This window comes from Phaethon lepturus, unplaced genomic scaffold (genome assembly GCF_000687285.1).
Source record: "Phaethon lepturus isolate BGI_N335 unplaced genomic scaffold, ASM68728v1 scaffold9781, whole genome shotgun sequence".
Classification (NCBI taxonomy): Eukaryota; Metazoa; Chordata; class Aves; order Phaethontiformes; family Phaethontidae; genus Phaethon; species Phaethon lepturus.
In genome coordinates, this window is record NW_010515519.1 from 56,623 (window position 1) to 78,382 (window position 21,760).

Sequence of the window (21,760 nt, forward strand, 5' to 3'; positions counted from 1 at the left end):
GCAGCAAAAACTAGCACATTTGTGCTTGTAAGAAATACTGACATATCCCTTCTGCAGTGCTTATAAGAGATTCAGCTTCTCCATTCAGAGTCACTGGCCTTAGTTCCCTCATGGCCTGGGTGTGTTGTCTGAACTGAGGCTGGGAAGGAATCAAGAGCATTTAACCGCAAGACGAACACCAGGAGTGAAGCAGCCCAAGTAGCAGAAGCAGACTACAGGGCAGTCGAAGTGCAGAGCTCAATTTTAAGCCTAATTTGAACATTGAATGAGGTGCTAATATCTCAGCTACTGCGTGGAGTCTCTTCTCAGTCTGCTGTTCGTGTTCCGTGAACAGTGTATAGTGATATATATAGAATACACAGTGAAAAACTGGCTTTGCGCAACTGGTGTGGGCAGTGCAGGGTGAAGGGAAGTGTCTGGTTTTGGTGATGAAAATAGAAATCTGTCTTCATGTCTGTGCTCTGGGGAGCTGATCAGATCTTTTATGGCATGATACCGTCATTATAGCTTGAAGAACCAGTTTCAGAGCCACCTTCTGTAATTGCCTGATAGTTTAACCTGTCTCCATTCCCCCATAAGAAGAGGACATACTGCCTTTGTTCGTGTTGCCTTGTTAATCAGTAAATGTAAAGCAAATTGTAAAATCAGACCTGCTTGAACTAACATTTGTAGCTATTCATTCACTCACGTACAAACTAACCCCCTGATGCCAGTCCAGCTTTTTTCTTATACCAGAGAGAAAATAAGAACAGGGAGTCAATTAATATTCTATTTTCTTTTTGAAGTGTTGGGGAAGCATTTGGATACCATAGAAATGAATGACAATATGGTGAAAAACTCATTTAGAAGATGTTTAAGAAGTTAAATTTAGTCCTGGAAATAGCTTTGCTGTGTTTTACTAGAGGCCTCTGCTTCTTTCTGTTGCTCCCAGTATGATATTTAGGATGGACTTCACCCATTCCCAGGAGTACAGGAAAGTCCCTGCCCTGAGTCAGGTGGGACTAAAGGTTGGCTGAGTGCTGGGCCTGATGTACATTTGTGTTGCATGAACAGTGATGGATACCTCTGGCTGTTTTTTTGCCTGCTGGGCATGGGATGGGTTTTAATCCTGGTTAAATCCTGTATCCCAGATCTGTTTGCCTTCTCTTGAAAGGACTTCTTTTTCTCTCTTTTTGCAGGCATGGTTCAGAAACTTGACCAGAAGCTGCCTGTAGCCAACGAGTACCTGCTGCTTTCAGGTGGTGTGCGGGAAGGTGTGGTGGACATTGATCTTGATGAGCTGAATGTTTATGCACGAGGCACAGACTATGACATGGACTTCACCCTGCTTGTGCCTGCACTGAAGCTGCATGACCGCAACCAACCAGTCACGCTGGACATGCGCCACTCGGCTTTGTGCCACTCCTGGCTGAGCCTGCGTCTGTTTGATGAAGGAACTATTAGCAAATGGAAGGACTGCTGCACAATCGTGGACCATATCAATGGAGCTACCAATTATTTCTTTTCTCCGACAAAAGTCGCAGACTGGTTCTATGACTCCATTAGCATTGTCCTCTCCGAGATCCAGAAAAAGCCTCAGCGAGGGATGCCAAAGGTGGAGAAGGTAGAAAAGAATGGTACTATCATATCCATCATTTTGGGAGTGGGCAGCAGCCGCATGCTGTACGACATTGTCCCTGTGGTGTCCTTCAAAGGCTGGCCTGCTGTGGCCCAGAGCTGGCTGATGGAGAACCACTTCTGGGACGGGAAGATCACAGAGGAGGAAGTCATAAGTGGGTTTTACTTAGTGCCTGCATGTTCCTACAAGGGGAAGAAGGACAATGAGTGGAGGCTGTCATTTGCCAGAAGTGAAGTGCAGCTGAAAAAGTGCATCTCCAGCAGCCTCATGCAGGCCTATCAAGCCTGCAAAGCTATAATCATCAAATTGCTGTCTCGCCCCAAAGCAATTAGTCCGTATCACTTGCGGAGCATGATGCTGTGGGCTTGTGACAGGCTACCAGCCAGCTACTTGGCCCAGGAGGATTACGCAGCCCATTTTCTTCTGGGTCTCATTGATGATCTCCAGCACTGCTTGGTCAACAAGATGTGCCCCAACTATTTCATCCCCCAGTGCAACATGCTGGAGCATCTTTCTGAAGAAACCGTCATGCTGCATGCGCGGAAGCTGTCCTCAGTCCGCTCAGACCCTGCCGAACACCTTCGAACTGCCATCGAACATGTCAAAGCAGCCAACCGGCTAACACTGGAGCTCCAGCGGCGGGGCAGCACCACCAGCATCCCCTCCCCACAGTCAGATGGAGGGGACACCAACCAGCCTGATGACCGATTAGCCAAAAAGTTACAACAGCTAGTGACTGAGAACCCCGGGAAGTCCATCTCCGTCTTCATTAACCCAGATGATGTCACAAGGCCCCACTTCAGAATTGATGATAAATTTTTCTGAGCTTTCATCAGTGGTTTTTGGGATTTTTTTCTTTTGTTTCATTTTTAAAAACTCTTGCGGCCTGCAGGTTTTTTCATTTGGTTTTCCTTGATGACTTAGTCTTTTGTTTTTTGCATATCCAGCGTAGATTGGATCTGTTGAGAACAATCTGAATAAATTATAATTCCTGGTTCTGCAGGGCGGTGCAGATTTTGAAACAGTATATTACTATTTCATGTGCTGCTTTGATTTTTCTCACCCACCCAGCCCCATTGTCTGTGAGTAGTTTCTAAAGGAGAACATGCACTGTAAACACACATGCCACAGTGTAATGTAGATTTTTTTTCAAGCTTCCATAATTTATGTACATTGTTGGGCCTGGGGAAGGGAGAACTCCCCTTCAGTTGCTTCAGAAATTCACTTCTTTTTCCATGAGCTTCCATCACCCTAAAGAAACGAGGAGAGACTGGGTTGGAAAGCACTACTGGTAATTTGACAAGGCCAAATCTACTGGGCTGAAGCCCAGTTCATCTGCTCTTCACACTTCTCACGCTAGGGGAGAAAGTTGACTTCAAAGATGATGATGCAGCTTTTGGGGGATAGAGTTGTTTCTGTTTTGATCTACTTTTTGAATGTAATTGTTCATAATTGGAACTTGTACAGTCCAGAGGGTTGTTTCTGCTGCTTTTCCATGCGGAATAAGGTTATGGAATGTTAGTTTTAGTGTGTGTAATTATTCAAAGCCTTATTTAAATTCTATTAAAGAACATACCATTATAAATGTTAATTGCACTAATGAAATCTCTGCCATTACCTCAGTCCCACTGTTTGTGTTTCTTTCATGAATTAGCATCTGTTATTAGGTCTTAGTATTGCAGATTGCTTGAGGCCCCTCAGGTCTCATGGTTTCAGGTGATTTCTTGATTGTCTTTTGTAAAAGGCTCTTCCTTATTAGCCCTGCTATGTGTGAGAAGTCAGATTTTTGCGTTGGCATATTTCTTTGGATGCGTATTGTGTGTTGCAGTGCATATTGCATTAATATGTATTGCATGTTGTTGAAACAGGTTTACCATTAGATAAGGATTTAATGCTAAAGCAGTGGTATGTGCAAAGTGAATCAGCCAGACCTCGAGCAAAGGAGCTACGTTGCTTCTGTAATGCATGTATTAGGCCTGATCCTTTATGGCAGTTACCATTCCCTTGACTCCTGTGGACTTTCTGACTTACCCTGGGACATACAAGATCTTACTTTGGTCTCATGTTTGCAGAAGTTGTGTTTGTATGTAAACTTGTGGTGCAACAGTAGCCTTGGAAAACACATACGCGTTCCTGTGGTGTGTAGGATAAGATGTATGGTAACAAGGGTTAGTCTGAGCCAAAAATAATTTCAAGAGTTCAAGGATAGAGTGACTTTTTGTGGCTGGCTGGCCAGTGACTGATATTTAGGCCTTAAATCAGCAATTTGGGCTTACTGATTATCCCAGAGAAGCTGTTCTGATCCAAACTTGATGCATGTTTTAAAATGTCATTATTAGAGCAGGTTGAAGTATTTTTTAAATATTTGACAGACAAATGAGGTGCATATCTAGTAAATTCTAACAGATAAAAATTGTGTATGAAAAATGTGTCACTTTTTTAGCCCAGCCTTTCTGGTAAAGAAACCAGGCTGGTGGAGCAACACACCAGCAGCTTTGGAAACTGCTTTATTAGATGGCAGGGAGGTTTCAATACCTGATCTAGTGCCCAAGTCATGTCTTAAAAAGAAACTTTGGCTCCTCCAATTCTTGGGCATATTTGAAAACTTCACCTCATTGCTGTAACCAAGATGTTCACATTTACCTGAATTTACTGGTACACACTTACATGAGCCTGAAGAAGCTCTCAGAAGTTTCTGGCTAGATGGAGTGGATGAGGATTTAACTTAAAGCACAACTTGGCTAGTGATCGTGAGCCCCGGTGTAGCTGCGGTTGTGGTCCAGGGAAGGACATGTATTGACTTCAGCGAAAGCAAAACTGGGTCCTACCAGTGTGGCTATCGCCAAAGATGAGTCTCCATTTAAACCTGTGTAACCTGCCAGGGGAGGCAGGAGAACCGACTGGGGATCCTCTCCAGAAGTGCTTGGAAAATGATTTGTTGACATGGTCTTTTCCCCAGTCTCCAGGACTTCTGTCTGTTGGAAAAAGAGTCGGGGCTCCAGGATGAAGTTTCCCATCACCACATGAGAGAGATCTGCTCAGCACAAAGCAGCAGTAGCCTGGCAGGCAGAGTACTTCCCTGGGAGTCCCAGTGTCCGTGCCAGTGCTCCTGAGTTATGCAGAAACACAGCCTTCCTCATGCCAGTTCAACATCCCGATGACCAGCAGTTTGGCTAGCCCATGTCAAGCTCTGGTGTGTGCTCCTTTTTTGGTTTTAATTAAAAAACATTTTGAAAAGTATCCATCTCGTTCTTCCTGCATTACGAGGAAAATGTGTGTGTTGCGTTTTTTTGTGGGGGAGAGGAGGCTTGGCTTGTTACCAGACTGGAAAGCAATTTCCCAGGTAGGTCTGAGAGAACGTTATATCCTCTGCCTGGACCATCTGTCTTCCAGGGAGGCAGAATCCTAATCTCCAGTAGGTTTTGAATCTCAGTGTAGTATTTGCTCCTTTCCACATACTGTAGTTCATCTGAATGAAGCAGGTTGCCAGCCCAGGGAGGAGATGTGTGCTTTGTATACTGGAGGACACTGAAGGCTCTGTTTTCTTCCTCTCCTGTTGTCCCCTCTTGCCTTTGAGTATATGCTTGGGCAGACTTGCAAAACGCATAGGTATCTGTGTGGGATTTCAAAGTAGTGAGTGGGCTTAGATACCAACAGCTTATTATTCTTCACTAACCCCTGCAAGTTTCAAGGGGATTGCAGTACTTTTCCTCTCGGGGAGTTCTTGAAAGTCCTTCAAACAAGCATTTTACAGCACCCAACAGCATGGGGTTAAAGACTTGTCCAATCTGACAAGCACTGGAGTAAAAGGGGATTGGCTTTAAACTAGCAATGTAGTCATCTTCCCTACTGATGTCAAGAGGAGACCAGTCAGTGCCGTGAGCCCATGTCTCAATGGGAGCTTCAGCTCTGCACCCAGTGCTGTGGGGGTTAAGATTTTTTTTTTTGGATTTGCCCATTAACCACCTTACTGCTGGCTTCTCCCTGTTCGTGGGTGATGTTGCAAAAGGAATGGGACAATTAGTGAGAGGCTGGCTGCATGTGTAAGAATGTAGGAGGTCTTTAGGCATCAGCAAGTTACTGTCTCCTACACTGTTAAAAGGGAGGGGAGTCCCAGCCCATTTGTCAGTGTGAGCCTCCTTGGGCGTCTGGCCGTGGTCTGACTCTTGGCGACAAGCTTTTGCCTTTGCTCTTTCTATAGGGCTTCTGGCCAGTAGCACAGCAGGAGGAGCAGCTAATTTGACTGTTCTCAGCTGTCACTTCTTCTGGGAGGCCCTGAAGAACCTGTCACTTCTTAGGGGGGATACCTGAGCTGCTGCAAAGCTGACAAAACCACCAGCCAGTGGGGGGTTATCCTCTATGCTGTGTTGGGGGGAGTACTCAAATTAGAACAGAACGGAACAATAGCCCAAGAGCTTTGTAAGACCCTGCAGTCTCTGCTCCTCCAAGCATGTTATATGAAGCCTCAGTCACTTCTGGCTGGCTGTGATACATCTGTTGCTCCACGTTTTCCAACACTCTAGCCTGGAGAAATGTTGGTGCTCTAACCAGAGAACTACAACTGAGCGTCAGAGTTACTCTTTGCAGGAGGTTCAGCAAAATACCAGCAGGAGTTTAACCATTCACTGCCCAAAATAGAAGCCAGTTCCCAAAAGCTGTTGAAAGAGCTGGTATTTAATGATCTGTCTTTTCTGTTGTTCTTCTGTCATTGTAAGAAATAGCTCTAATGTTGATCTAAATTCTTAGACTTTCCTGATTGCCTTGTTCCAGTGGAGAGCAACCTTGTTTTGGCAGCTATGGTGGTTCTGGGCTCGAGAGGGACATCCATGCTCTGTGCCCTTGCACTTCTTGGTCTCCTCATGGAGGGTATAGTATGCTGTGAGACAGGCTTCTGTCTGCTACAGATTGACCGGTCAGTGACTGAAACAGGCACTGAAAGACATCAGTTGCTCCTGATGTGTGGCAGAGGGAAAGGGGAAGACAGACTTTGCTAATGATCATTTCTTGAAAATTTTTTTTTTTAAAGGTGTGTATAGTTGGTGCCTAGAATTTCTTAAAACCATCCGTCTGTCCCTTTTTGCAGGTGTAGCGCTGGATATGTTTTGCCACGTTGTTTTGTGCTAAAGTGAGTGTGTTCGAAAGGTCACTGGGCAGCTGAGTGCAGTAATGTTCAGATTCTCCTGGCATTGCTCAGTGGTTAGAAATATTCAGCATGCAAATAGCTTGTTCAACTTCAGCAAGTACATCATCTCCCTTCTGCCAGCCTTGCTTGGGGTGAGCTAATGGACTTTTAACATTATACAGCTTAGAGAGTGACTGTCTCTAATAGCTCCTGATTAAGCTGCCCAGAAAGGCAAATAACCATCATGGGGCAAAGGCTAAACAAGCAGAGGGGAGCAAAAAAGAACAGATATTAAAAAGTTACTGGCCAAGGGACTCTTGCTGACTTCTTTTGTATTTAGGGACATTCAGCATTATATTTAGCACATTTTGACTTTTGAGAAATGTCTGTCAAATGGAGCCAAATTTATTTCCTCTGAATGCTTTTAGAACAGTGATAAAATAGCCCTCCATCTCTTCTCCTCCCCCTTTGCCCATTTATAATCTATTATTTTAGGGCTGCTCTGAGGAACTATTGTGTTTTACTATTATCATTGTCCCTGGCTCAGCACTGTGCTTCCAAGCTGAATGTAGGCTTTTGGGGGTTATTTTTATCTAACTGACCTTCTGTGGTAGAGGAACATGCTCTCATTCAGACTCCAGACAGCCTGATGTGCTGAGCAGAGATGTGGGTACATATTGGGGCCATCAGGCTCCCTTTAAAGCAACTCAGCCCTGTCTCTTCCTCTCAGTTTTTGTGTGTTAGGAATATTAACGTGGAAGGCATGACTGAGGTCTTGCTAGGCACAGAGAAGACATAATATGTGAATCTGAAGTCAAGCAAGCTCTTGCACAGTGGGAGTTGAGCCCAATCAGCCACTTTTCTTCCTAATTCTCTCAGCCTCTCTGACCCCTTTGTTTTAGCTTTCTTTTTGTGAGGTGGAGAGGAGAGAGATGAGCTGCTTTTGTCTGCTTCAGTGGGTACAAATGATAGCTCTGCCTTAGGATGTTAGACACTTCAATCATTAATGGCTCTTTCTCCAGGGCTTCCTATTGCTTTACGCTCTGTCATGATGTTGGTGGGACAGAAAGAGGGTTTTATAATCTGTTCAGCCAATTCACAGCAGAACTGTGTGAAGAAAGGAGTGACATTTTTTCATTAATCATAGAATCATTTAGGTTGGAAAAAACCTTTAAGATCATAGATTCCAACCATATGTCTAACACTGCCAAGTCCACCACCAAACCATGTCCTTAGTTGTCACGTCTACAGGTCTTTTAAGTACCTCCAGGGATGGTGACTCAACCACTTCCCTGGGCAGCCTGTTCCAATGCTTCGTAACCCTTTCAGTGAAGAAATTTTTCCTAATATCCAATCATGGTGGCTAGCAACATTGTGTCCTTCTGCTGCCTTCTGTCTGCCAAGGCTTGCACACAGTATGTTAATAGCCACTTCTAAGGGCTTCAGCTGATCAGAGAATAAAGGCCAAGGCACTTCCGTGCAAACCTCCCAGCTCCCCTTCCCAGCCTTGGGCATCCCTTGCAGGGCAAGTCTGCTCCTATCTGCAGCTAGTGCTCTCCGAGCAGACTTTGGCTGGTTGTGTTTGCAGGGTACAGGCTGGGTCTGCACCCACAGATGATGGCAGGCCGGGGGACAGCTTCCCACAATCGCTACATGAAGAGATAATTCCACTTGGTTGATCTGAAACAGCACAGAGGAGAAAATCCCTCCTGCAGGGAGGCCACTGTGAAGTCTGCCTTTTCCCACCAGCAGCGTGACTTGTGTAGTGACCAGGAGAAGACATGACCAGTGCTACCATAAAGGCACCCTTGTGTCTAGGAGCTCATGAGTGTCACACAGCAGCCACTATCCCTGAGAGGTGCTGGGGCTCTTCTGCCTCCTGCCCCAGTGTGGGAGGGAGACCAGGGCTGTCTTAGGACTCCCCCAGCAAGGACAGCAGAGACAGAGCTGGAGTCGTTGAGGACACCACCACCATAGCTGCAGCAACTGTTTGCAGCATCTATGACAAGATACCATTTGTGGAGCTTTCAGGAAGAGGGTCTGAATCTTGCCTGGCAAAGATGGCTTTCCATGGAAAGCCAGCAGCCAGCCCAGCCATTCTTGTGCCTGCCTACTCACTTAGGGAAGTGCTCGGTGCGTGTGAGGCCCTTTTTTGTGCCTTACACCTTCTTTGCAGCCATGTAAACTAATGCAGAAGAGTTGAGGCAGCGAGGAAGTGAGGAACAAGGACCAGTGAAGGACATGTTTTTCCTCTGCTTCCCATGGTGTCCAGTACCTGTGCATTCACCTGTGATTGTCCTGTGAGGATGCTCCAAATCTTTCTCAACTATTAATTATTGATACAGGGCTCAGAGGAGCCATTTTAGTCATGGAGTTCAGCCACCGCTATAGTAAAAAATGCCTATACTGGTGTTTTTTATGTTTAGGCTCCAGAGAGTGTCTGGTCTACCCTCAGCCCCATACTTAGTGCTCTGTAACAGGAAAAAGGACTGTAGCAAGAAAAAACCCAAAGCTGCAACCTTCATTTAGCTTCCCTCAGAGATTCCCTCTATTTGCCAATGGTTCTGGCTAATCTATGTACACAGTACTATATTCATTACATTATTTTGTTAACCACTGGTGACAAAACTGGGATTGGCAAGTGGTGTCTTTAATCCTGGACTGCTATAAGGACATACAGATGTTATCTTGCTGGATACTTGAACTGGCTGCACTATCATCATCTCTGCTACTAATGAAAATGGAGGGAACGGTGGTGGGAAGTTGCTACAGAAAGCCTCCAGAAAAACCACAAGCTCATCAGTTAAAGAAAACTCCAGAAACTGAACCCAGTGGTCCTGAATCCCACCAGCCCGTTGTGACTAAGGACTGGTAAGTCCACCAAGGCATATGTTACCCGATTTGTAGTACAAAGCTAGTTCCTTACTTGTTCTTTCACCAAGCTATGGCTCTATTCAGCATCAACCCCCCCACTAGGAGACATGGAAAGCGGATGCTCAGCTGGTTCTTCCAGTCTGTTTCTCCACTGTGCCCAGGCTGCCCCATGCCCCCCTCCAAAGCTTCTTTAAGTAAACTCTCCCGAGGTGTCCTGCTACACAGTAATGAACTAAAATGAAATAAAGTGCTGCCGAAAGGAGCTGGATAAATGCCTTGTCATATTTTGTTATAATGGCCTAGAGCAACCTCATCATCTGTGTCATCTGTCCCTCTGGCTTACTTGTGGAGCAGCAACCATCATGGTGACTGTGCAAAAACAGAAGACGAATTCAAGTTCATGTGAGTTGGAGTAAATAATTCAGAGGCACTGGCTTGTTCCGATACACAGTGCTACCTAGGGCTGCCGGGGCATACCGGTCCAGCACGCACAGAAATCATGCTCTCCCAAGTGAAAGCAAGCTATGGAGAAAACTGAGTGTATCCCTCCAGCCTGTTAACTTTCCAACTCGCCGAGCCGGTGGAAACCCAGCAGTGTGACTGCGTGGAGGGCTGCAGGCTGTGAGAGCAGTGTAAGCGCACTCCGACTGGTGGGCTCGTCAGCTGGTGCTGCTGTACCTGCACACCCGCACCTGTGGTTGCATTACTGCACACCGCTGTGCAACTGACTGAATACAGCCCATGCTTGAGTTTGAAAGCCATTTCTGAGTAACAGCTCAAGAAAGAAATGGCAAAAAAAAAGAGACGACCACCTAAAAAGCAGTACATCATGCACAGCCCTTGCGCAGAGCAGAGCAGAGAGTGAAAAGGAACTTCACGTGATCCCTTTTAATGTTGTGGTAGACTTGGATTTCCTGCCCAGCTGCCAACTCACAAAGAACCTTACTGTGTTGTGCTCTGCTTGGAAGGGGATTTTTTCTGGCTATACAGCTCTGATAACTTTGGAAAGAGGCAGTCTTGGAGGCAAATGCAAACCTGTGACCCACCACTCCAGCTCAATACTGAGCATCAGACACAGTGGTAGTTTGTGTCTGGCTGCATATGTCAGATACTTGAACTTGTAGTCTTCCAGTTTCTTGCTATATTGGTGTCTTAGAAGTTCTCCTGAACAGTGAAGATCTCCAGGAGGTGTTTCCCACCTTGATACTTGTCTAAAATTACAAGGAAGTCAATACAGTGCAATAGTGCAAGGACGAGGCACGTTAAGTAGTTCCCATACAATGTGCCAGTGCATCTTCATCGTGTTTGTAGAACAGGGTCCCGTCTGGTTTGCCTTTCCTGCCCCTCTGTGCCTTCACACCCATGCACACACAGGAGACATCTCAATGTGTCAGGGTTCAGCCCAGCAGCAGTCGGTAGGTCTGGGGGATTGTGTCTGTTTGGAGTCCAGGTGTTCCAGTGGCAAAATCCTGTTAACCACTCACCTTTTATTTCAGGCATGAATAACTCCGGCTATACAGCTGCATATGCCTTGAAGAACTAAACATATCTTTGCACAGGGCTGGGGGGTTACCAGTTGCTGCGGTTTATGACTGGGGATTTATTTATCACAAAGAACTGAGTTAATTCAACTATTTGTGCAACCAGATCTGAGGTACCAGCAAGGTATTTAGACATCTGAGTCATGCCCCTCCTGCATCACTGGTGCTTGCTGGCACAGACCTGGTCCCTCAAATGCTTGTTTAGTGACACGATGCCATCGCCATATGATAAGTCTCCCCAGCAGCTGGCTGGGTCCACGTGTATCCACATGCACTCCTCTGAGATGACTGCAAAAAGGTCCTTCAGATCCAAATGCCAGTTGTCTTTCAGTAGTTACCACTCTCTCGCTGAACACTTCCCTCAGCAAACGCATCAGCAAAGCGCTCTGCGAACCCGAAGAGCTCTGACTGGCTGTAATACAGCCAAGAGCCATCGCCAGCGCGGGGAAGACGGGATGCATCTTGCCTTCCTGTCCCAGAGCCCTGCACTTGGCTTGGAAATAAGACCCGGGTCTTTAACGATGACATCCAGCAAACAGAGCTGATGCACCGGCACAGCACAGCCCCGCGCGGGACCAGCCCAGCACCTGCAAGCAAGGCAGCTCTGCACGTGAGCCGATTTGCTCGTTCCTTCAGTGGCACTAATTAGACCACGTGCAGCTCCTGTTTCTGGGAAAGGCTCTTTTAGAGCCAGCTCAGGTATCTCTCAGCTGCACAGCGTTCACCAGTTTGGAAATATCCACTGTGCTCAGAAAGCTAAATGGTGTCTCGCAGCAGTGTTGCAGCCTCCCAGTTCTTGTTGGAAATAACCTGCTGCTGCTGTCTGCCTGTGGCCTTGTCCCTTCGCGCCTCTGGCAAGGCAAAACATTATTTTGAGGGTCAGGGTGATGATGGGGAAAGTATCTGCTGTTCTCAATTTTACACGCAGTACTTCAGCACATGTCCACGTTTGCCAGCCTGGATTCGAAAGACAAAGGGAGGGCAGGGGAATAGAACAGCAACACAAAGTCATGAATGTGTTTGTAAAATAATCTCTTGTATGCATAACTCACTTTTAGTACCTGATTTTCAGCCTAGTCACAGAGAAATTATGTTGATTTGCACTTCTGCAACCACTGGAATTCCTTTGCAGTCAGTTAGAGCCAGGAATTTCTGTTAAATATATATAGTATTTCTCCAGGTTCATTTGAGAGAGCGATAATATATCATTGCTCCCAGTGGGGACATAGCTGCCTCCTAGCTCATGTCTGCTGACATGCATTAGAGCTGGGCTTGAACGGCAGCAATCGATAGTGGGAAATGCAGCAGCTGAAACTGCGAAGTGCAGCTCTAATGTTCCTTTGCAAACGTTAATGCTCATGCCTGCTCAAAGGAGCAAAGAAACAAGATTGACTGTTCTATTTGCTAAATGATTCCCAGTATTTCCTGCTATTTTTTTGTGGTTTGTATGTCTTAAGATAAAAAAGCAGTTCCTGAAACCGGAGAGAGTAGCACCAGCCGAAATGAAGAAAAGAACACCTCTCTTTTTGGATCAAGTGTGGGTTGCTCACACACTTGAGGGCAGGTGGGCTACCCTGGGCTGCCTCCAAGCATGTCAGGGCACAGCTAGCTGGGTTCTACCACCTGAGCTCCTTGGTGCCTACCAATTCCTACCCTGATGCAGACCAAAGCGGGCACATGTGTCCCTGATGGCTCTTGAGCAGAACCAATGCATGGGAGTTACATCCTTCTGCGTAGCTCCTTGGCACCCGCATGCCCTCTCCAACACCATTATCCACTAACCAGCCGCTCAGGCTGGAGCTGGACCTGATTGCCCAGGTAGCCGAGCACCTGCTGCCCACACCAGATAACAGGAGCTGCATGTCCTCAGGGTTGCCAGTGGCCGGACCTGGAATTTGCTCATGCTAAAAGCCAAGCCATTTGCTCGGAACGCAGAGCTGACACATGGAGGGAGACCACTCTTATGACAGGCAGGCCCTGAGGGTCTGGGATCATTTTCTTGCTCCACCTGCAAGCTGGAGTAATTGCCGTGATGACTGAGCTTCACAGCAGTACTGACCTCCTCCCCCCCTACACAGAGCACTGGAATAGGAGAAGGAAAAAAAGAACTTATTTTTCTTATTTCTTTCTGCACGGTAACCCTGACCTTCGTGGCACACCTGGCCCTTGCTGTGCCTGGGAAGGTCTATGCTTACCAGCTGGCCCCAGCACGGCTAACGGGCTGCTCAGCCGGGCGGGAACAGCCGCAGCCCAGGTGAGGGGGATGTGTGTTAGCAGCCATTTGGCCGAGCGAGATATAGAGGAGGAAGGGTGGCCACCAGGAAGGTTCTGCTGCTGGGTCTCTGTGCCCTGTGGGAATGGTTGGATGGGGACTGCAGGCAGAGGGAGGCTGGCGATGGACTGAGAAGTAAGTGAGGCTTTATGTAGGACTAGTATGAATCTGTGCATAAAGTAGGAAGCACCTTTGTGTCCTGGGTCTGGCTCCCTGGGGAGCTTTGGGCAGACCCTGTGGTCAGGAGGGGGCTAGATCCTGAGCAGTGAAATGGTGATCCCTTGTTTCATAGGATGTACATTCTTTCCCACCTTTCTGTTTCTTCTCAGCATCTAGAGATAACAGCAAGGCTGCAAGCAAACTTGTGAGCTGAGTAAGATGAAAGCGTTGGGTTGTGTATGCCTGGAGCTGGGGCACCTGGAGAGCCTGGGGTGATGTTATGGGCATGTGAAGCAGCAAGTGTCCTGCTGCCTGCCCTTTCCCTGCAAAAGGGTCAAGGTAATGAAACAAGGAGCAGTAGTTACTTTGACTGCCTTGCAGATGTGCTGTCTGGAGGAGTTTAGTTTGAGAAGAGCTGAGCAGGAGAGATCTGCTTGATCTTGAAGGCAAGGAGCCTTAGCAATGCTGCTGGGCTCAAGTGCTCTGAAGCTCTTGGTTTCTTGTGTGATAACGCTGCCTCAGCCAGCAGCACCCACACGTGTTCATCTGGGGGGAAATATGTGCTCAGACGGTAAAGAAAGAACATATCCTGGCACCCAGTCAGCTTTGTTTACTTCTATCACTAGTTAGCTGGACACCAGCAGGTATTCTCCAGTAGTTGTAAGCCATTGTGAGGTGTCATGGAAAGGGGGGTGTTTCTGTGGCATATGTGAAAAATTGCTAGGAAGGGTGCATTCTTTTACACTGTCAGTCGAGGGAGCATAAGCCTGCTCAGCTTTGTAGTCCATGTGCTTTGTATCTGTCCTACAGGGTGCTCACCTGAACACAGTTTGGGTGCAGGTATGTCAGAAGAGCCCCGTTTCTGCTATTGCTGGGTGCATTGGGCTGCAGCACTGTTAGCCTGGTGGGGTGACTGCTGAGAAAGCCAGGAGATTGCCCTGCTGGGAGGACAGCTGAGCTCTCTTGATCAAGCAAATTTGGTACCTTTGTTAGATCCTTACCTGAGGAGTGTGTTGTCTGCATGTTGCTTTTGGATTATCCAAAGTTTCCACATGTTAAAAGCAGAAACTATGAGACATGCTCTCTGGTGTACCACCGCCAGTGAGTGCTTACCCACTGCAGCCTGGTTTTGGCTTATTGTGTTTTAAAGGCTGTGATTCCTCACCATGCTGCACCAGCTCATTTCTCTACCTTTCTAAAGTAAGAAATATAGCCTGGAAAAGCAATATCTTGCTCTTGGAGTATTGTTTAGACCACGATTTCTATCCTGTTACAGCTCTGCCTAGGAGCACAGCCAAGGTGTTTGATTACACTGTCAATGTCTGCTGACCCTAGAGATGGAGATGAGAGCAGTTGCTGCCTGATTTCTTAGTGAAGCTTTCATGTGAGCTGTCTTGAAGATTTGGATCCAAGGGAGAGTTTTCCTGTGGGTATGACTTGTTAAAAATGCAAACAAAACCCCAGAGAAGTAAATGCACACAGTGCTGGAGAGGCTGGTTCTGTTGGTCCTGAAATAAGAATTTTGGGCAGGTCTCTAAGCCATGGGTGGTAGGTGCGTTGTCATTGCTCTCTGCATAGCCCGATTAGCACACTAGTGGAAATGACAGAAGTTGGAGTTCTTTACTTCAAAGATCTAAAGATGGAGTATGAGAAGCCACTACCTTTTTCCTCCTGTATCTTTCCTTCTGTAAGGCTCTAGCCACTGCCTCTTTGGTGTTTTGAATCCTCCTTATGGATGTTTCTATTACAGGTGGTAGATTAGGAGTTTCTCTTTCCTGGATTACAACCTCTGGATGAATCTGAAAACCTAATGGGAAGGCTGTTTATCTGCTCTTGTTTTACCTGATATGTATAAATGTGTGAACAGTCTTACTACAAATGGGAACGGCTTGCTCTTCGGTGTCTGACTCCAGCCAGCTGCGGTTCTGGTTTCCCATCCCTGATGCTTAGTGGGTGAGGGCTATTGACTTCCATATGGAGACGGGCTAAATCAGCAGTGATGGTCCAGATCTTGTGGATTTCTGTAATTGCTGAAGGATTTGGTGATCTTGGGTCACAAGTCCACGTCTCTAGTGGGAGATAAGATTGTTTCGTGCAGGCATTTATATTCCTGAAATGATAGTGCCCTTTTTACCTTTGAGATTTTTAACAATGCAGAAATGTGGTATTGCATGACCTTGCTTTTGGCAGTGAGCAAGAACTGATGGCAGCCAGCAGCACTTTCATCTGTTCTCAGCTCAACTTCTTCCTTCCGAGTTGTCTTCTCCCTGTTTGCCCTTGTAATTGGAGATAAACTGGACCCACATAGTTATGCAGTATCAGAAATGTAATCTAGACATCCCTTCTGTTTGAAGGGCATGTTAAAAATGTGATTCACGGAAGTCAGATGCCTGCAGTCTATTTTCTGTGAGCTGCCTGAAAAAAATCTGAGCTGCAACTATTGATATATACATGTTTGAGAGACACCTGGAGGTGTCTGCTGTTCTCACAAAAACAGCACTGAAAAGCAGCTTTGCTTGGGGACACCTTTATCCCCTTCCTGAAAGGAGATCAAACTCTTCATGGGAGGGCAGGCAGGGCCGGTAGGGACTTTGATAAGGTGACGAAAGCCTTGAAGTGATTCACTTTTTGAGCAGAACAGGAGTTCAGGCTGTGCAGGTCTGCAGAAGAGATTTTAAAATATCTTCTCATGCTGTTTGGGAACAATGGAAGACATGGTGAAAGATCAGGTGCATCTTCTGTCTTTGTGCCCTATCCAGGCCATTTTGTTGCTGAACAAACCCTGCTTGCTGTGCAATGCAGCAGCTGGCCAATGTTCAGCTGGCCAAAGCTGGACCTTCTTTTTAGAGCATCACTGAGGTCCTACCTTTTGTTCCAGAATGATGAACTTGTAGAAATATGGTGGAGAAAGTCTCGGCTGAGAGGAAGAAAGAGGGGGGGGTGAGCACTTAGATGTGGGTGATAATTGTCAAAATTTCTTGCCTTTGAGATACTGAAGTTCTCCAACTACAAGATAATCTTACTTCCAGATCTTGTCCCTGCCAAGGGTCTCCTCAGGATGTCCCTCTCAGAAGGCCTTATGGACACCTACAAGCATGCACATTGTTTGACAAGGTTAAGCTCAAAGAAATGGACAGCTTGGAGGATGGTCAAGGAAGGTATCCAAACCAAGAAGAGCTATTTGGACCATACCATTGCTTTGAAACAGATGAAGCTGCACCTACCTGATCCTGACAGATGGGTTGAGATCTTGAGGCTTTATTAAAAAAAAATATAGATTCTGGACCCTCTAAATATGCAATGAGATGCTCAGATAAGTGATTGCTCTGAAATTCTGGTTGTGCTGGACCTGGGGGCTCTCAGAATTCAGCAGTTAAGGAAACTATTGCATTTAACTGAAATTGTGAATAATTTCCTTCCCCTCTGCACAAGTCTCTTGGGTGTTTGAATCCTTTAAGTGGTGGAAATGAGATGTAATGCTCTGGAATGCCCTGGCTGGGTGGTCAGTGAAATCCTGTGTTGTGAGGCCCAGTAATGCTGGGTTATCCAGATTAGACACTGCATCTGATTATCTTGCTGATAATCCTACCCTCAATAATTTAATCAGGATGGGGATTGCAAGGACAGGATCAGGCAGAAATAATGGACGATTGCCCCCTTGTGCATCTGTAGTACTCGGAACTCCCGGTTTGTGAAAGTATCTGTAATGCATTTAACTAAATATACATGTGTGGTAGTTCTGGCTTGCCACTGGCACTGCAGCTGGAGTCTCCTGTTGTTCCTCAACATTTGTAGGTGAGAAGCCAGTTATTGAGTGGCTTGGGATGACAGAGATTTCTGCATTTGCTTTCTTTGAATTGTCACAAAGTGTGTGTGAGGTGACTGGTATGTGATGCCAATTTAAACCGATTGGGATGGCAAAGAATGATCCAGTCCAATAAGAAGAAACAGATGGTGTTAACCTGCCTGTCAGAGGTGGGACTCTTGCCTGCTGCTAGGGAGGGCTGGGTGAAGTGATCAATGTCCTGATCCCATCTCTGGCAAAGGCTCCCTGGGTGTGGGTTAGGAATGAAGGCGGGGGGGCAGGGGGGGCTGTGCTCATGTTATCTAATTTGGTCCAAGAGGCAGTGATTTAGACTGCTTGACACCTGGATCACCAGGTCCTACAGAAAAAGTGGTACCCAATGTATCCAGCCCCCCCAAACCTCAAAGGAAGTAAGACTTTATTGTGAGACCCACCTAAGCCTGTGCGCATGGGAATAAGAACTGCTAAAAGGAATATACAAAGCAACTTTTCCTGTGTAATCTGTGGACCTGACACTAGTAGCTAAGCAGAGTCTTATTCAAGGCTGACTGGTAGTGCCTTAGGATTTGGGATGCATGCTGCGAGATACAGACTTGGATAATGGGTGTGCTTGGAGCAGCTCCATGCGTAGCTGTGTCACAATTTACGTAGGGTTTTTACCACGCTGCATACATGTGATCTATTGGGAAGGCATTTGAGCAATGCTAATATGCTTAGAGGTATAAAATATGTATCCTGCTCAGACCTGCAAGTTTGCAAAGACTGTTAAAATAAGCCTAGAGTGTAAATATTAACTTTTGGGACGTGCTCATGCTGTGTACAGTGCAGGGGTGGGGGGGGAAAGGAGCTCGACATTTCTTGTTCCGCCCAGGAGAGGGCAGAGGTTCGTACACGGGCTCGGGGGGGCTCGGGGGGCTGCTGGCGTCTAATGATGGCTTTTGGTGGTCACTGCCGAGGGGCTGAGCACTTACAGCTGAGGTTGTTTCCCCTCCTAGGTCATGACACTGGAGGAAGCATGGGAGCTGCGAGACAGAGCGAATGCTCAGCCACCTCCGGGGAAGGGAGCGCATCCCCGCGCAGGGAGCAGGAGTGAGAAGATGCTGAAAGCAGGGGGAGGAGGGATGAAAAAACCGAAGGGAGAATGGGTGCTTGCAGGAAGGGGAGGAATCGCAAGCCTGGGTGCTGGGCAGGGAGCTGAGAGCTTTCCGTGTGGCAAACATGTCTCGTCTCTGCGTGCGGGTGCCAGAACTGCAATGCTTTGTGTGTGTAGGAGGGCTGCAGCTGGGGAACGGGGCAGATGGCTTAGCTGGAGCTCACAGACTGGAGGGCTGTCTCGGGAAGGAGTCTGCATGCGCTGGCCCGGGGTGTTTCAGTTCAACACAACTCCTGCCTGGCGCTGTCACCTTAGAGGTGGCACCCTGAGCACTGCACTGAGGATGTAATTTTGTTGCTTAGATATTTATGACTGGGGAACTTTCAGGATCAAGCAGTAAGTGTTTCCAGCAAATGCTTTTATTTTGGAGCTGTTTGCCAGTTGGTGCTTTCCTGGTGCTGGCAGGAAAACATCTTCCCACTGGAAAACAACCCCAAATTGCTTTTCCCAATCGCTACTGGCTTTTTTTTTTTTGCTGCTGCCAGTTGTCTGCACATCCCATCACTTGGTGTTTCTGCTGCTCTCAGCCTTGACACTGCATCTTCTTATTTCCTTGCTGTCTGCCCTTTTGAGTGCCACAGCTGGTCCCCTGTCACCCTGAACCTCTTGCTTTCTTATCCCAGAGCAATGTGGGGCTTGTTGATTCACAGTCCTGGTTCACTCCAGCCTTGGCTGCTTAAGCTCCTGCTGCTTGAAGGGTCTTAAACCCTATTGCCATGCTGATTGTGATAAACTTTTCCAGTTTTGTTGCCTTGCTGACTAAGTAGTTTTTCTTCTTTAGCTTTGTTGGCATAGGATTCAGTCACAACTGGCTTCCTTACACCTTGAGTCAGTCCAAACCTTCCTCTGCCTTAATTTCGTTTTTTGGACCAAAATCTCTTCTACTTAAGTTAAAGAAATGCAAGATGATGTGATCTCTTTTCTTTTCTTTGTGTCCTGGATGTGAGCACAGGCACCTTCTCCCATCTCCCTGTATCTATTCCTATACATGCTGTTCTTCCCCTTCAGCCCACCCTCTCTTCTGACAGCTCTTCCTTACAAAACAGGCTTGCTATTCAAGCCCCTATATGTTTCTCTAAATACAGCCCATCTCTGCACCTTGACTTGCAAAGTGCCTTCATCAGCCAGCCTGGCTTTCCTCTGATGTCCTTACTCTTATCACCTGGGATATTCCTCCTCTGCTATTCCCTTTGATCCCTAGACTGTTTTCCAAAGTCCCTTGGAGGATGCTGTTCTTCCATTTGGACTTTTCCAGTCTAAATTTGTGCAAGTGTCCCATATCACTGTGTCTTTGGTCCCTTTCTCTCTTCTAAATCTTACTTGACTGATCTTGTCCACACAGTAAATTGTCTTTGTATATGTCTTGTCACTTCTTCTCAGGCTGAGAACAGGAGATGGGTCTATCGTGAAGGTATCTCTGCAGATCTGCACAGTCTGCTTCAGTGTGGAGCAGAGCTCTTCATTTCCCCCTCACTTCCAGTCCATTCTTGCTTCCTGCTTTTCCAGTGACAATGGACATTGCTATAAGGCCCTCAACCTGCAGGTTACTTGCCTTGGATACGCCACCGGATTCTTAGGTCACAGCTATTTTAATGCATACAACTGTGTAAGGTTCCCTCTCCCACACCACGCACAACCCTCCCTGGCATCTTTTCTGTTATTGACACAAGTTTTTTTCCCCTCCTTGATGGGAGTGATCTCAGGTTCCTCCTGCCTATGCTGAATGTTGCTTCCAAGGTGGTCTTTTCCCTAGCTCAGGAAAACGCCTCTTGGAGTTGGTGTTTCTGCAAAGCCAACCACTAATGCAGCAAATACTGTAAAACTGCCCAAGGAGCTGTTTTCTTCTTCCCACCATTCATTATCTGTGCAGCTGCTCCTCTGACAAGAGAGGAATGTCCTCTTAGCAGTTTTAGGAAGCAGTGCTGCTTGATTCTGGTATTTTAGTTTTGAAAGATAACAACTTTGAGAAATAAAATCCCTTTTGCCTCATCTGTTAGCTAAGAAAAAGGGTCTAGAAATGCAGGGGAGAAAAGACTAATTTTATACACAGAAGAACGAGAACCCGGGAAAGGGCAGTGGTGATCTGTTCTGACCCTCCTGAAGCACATGGAGATCAACTTTGGGTGTGGCTGGATTGGGTCGTGGCAGGATTGTGATCCTTGGCATAGCCTCTCGGCTGGCTGTCATGGCCAGCTTTGGTCTGTGTGGCAGATGTGTGCAGCACTGGCACAGCTAGAAAGCTCTGCTATTCCAGGGCTTCTGAGCCACAGTAGGATCTTCAAGGGCAAGGCTGGAAGATACACAGAGAAACATGAGTCTTTCTGATCCCATCTAGGTGGTAAGTTAGGTGCTTTCTGGGCTTGGTTCTTAAAGACCTTGAAAACCAAGCTGGACAGCTTTCCATGATGGAGGAAAAACAACGTTTTACACTTAACATATGTTGGACTCTGTAGAATAAAGGCAGAATCTGCACATGAGCATGTGGTTCTTCCAACTCAGTGCTGTGCTTGCTGCACTCCTTATAAACATCTAACTGGCAGCAGGTTACAAATGCTGCTCATGATCTCAGTCTTGCAGACCTTTCGAAGGACGAAGCAACAAGAGCAGAGATGAACTGCTGTAGAGTGAACGAAGATTTAAGTAATTTGCTGGCAACACTGAGTGTAATCCTGTATTCTTCCTTGAATCTCCACTATTTTCTTAATTTATATTTAAGTGTTACTTGGAAGATGTCAGTACAATTACTATGTCTACTCCACCTACGGCAAGGAGGAGGGTTGTGCTCACCAGGTAGAGCTGAGCTCCTTCTAAGCAGTCATGCTTTATGAATCTTGTGTTAAAGGTGTATGGTCTGGTTGTGCAGATGGGTGATGCAGCTGAACTCCCCTGCACCTCTCAGCCATGCTGTGACCACTGCTGCCAGGAGGGGAGCAAGCAAGAGCTTCCAAATGCTGTTCATCCTTTCAGGGTCAGGCATGTTGATTTTCATACTGCTTGGGTTGGTTGCAGCCCAAACTTCTGGGATGGATTCAATGAGATCACATCAATCAAGAAAAGCAAGGCTTAAAGAAATTGCTATTTATGTATATAAGCAAAACAAGCAAACCAGCCAAGCTTTTCTATAAGCAAAACTTCAGCAGAGAAGAGCAGAGGCAGGCAGTATCTTGGCAGGCTTATTAAGTCATCAAAGACTGCCTGTGCCTAGTGTCCAGCAGA

General features: G+C 46.7%; 1 protein-coding gene across 1 annotated transcript; it reads left to right on the forward strand.

Annotated features, from left to right (window-relative positions):
• The first annotated feature begins 222 nt into the window (after positions 1 to 222).
• MB21D2 (Mab-21 domain containing 2) lies at positions 223 to 3,206 on the forward strand. Its single transcript, XM_010295792.1, has 2 exons — positions 223 to 233; positions 1,144 to 3,206. Exon 2 carries the CDS (start codon positions 1,181 to 1,183, stop codon positions 2,441 to 2,443), a length of 1,263 nt encoding a protein of 420 aa, XP_010294094.1. The 5' UTR covers positions 223 to 233; positions 1,144 to 1,180; the 3' UTR covers positions 2,444 to 3,206.
• The last annotated feature ends 18,554 nt before the right edge of the window (positions 3,207 to 21,760 follow it).

Bases quoted from the DNA above. Each gene is read 5' to 3' on its own strand.
- MB21D2 (XM_010295792.1), top strand. From the start codon at position 1,181: ATGGTTCAGAAACTTGACCAGAAGCTGCCTGTAGCCAACGAGTACCTG.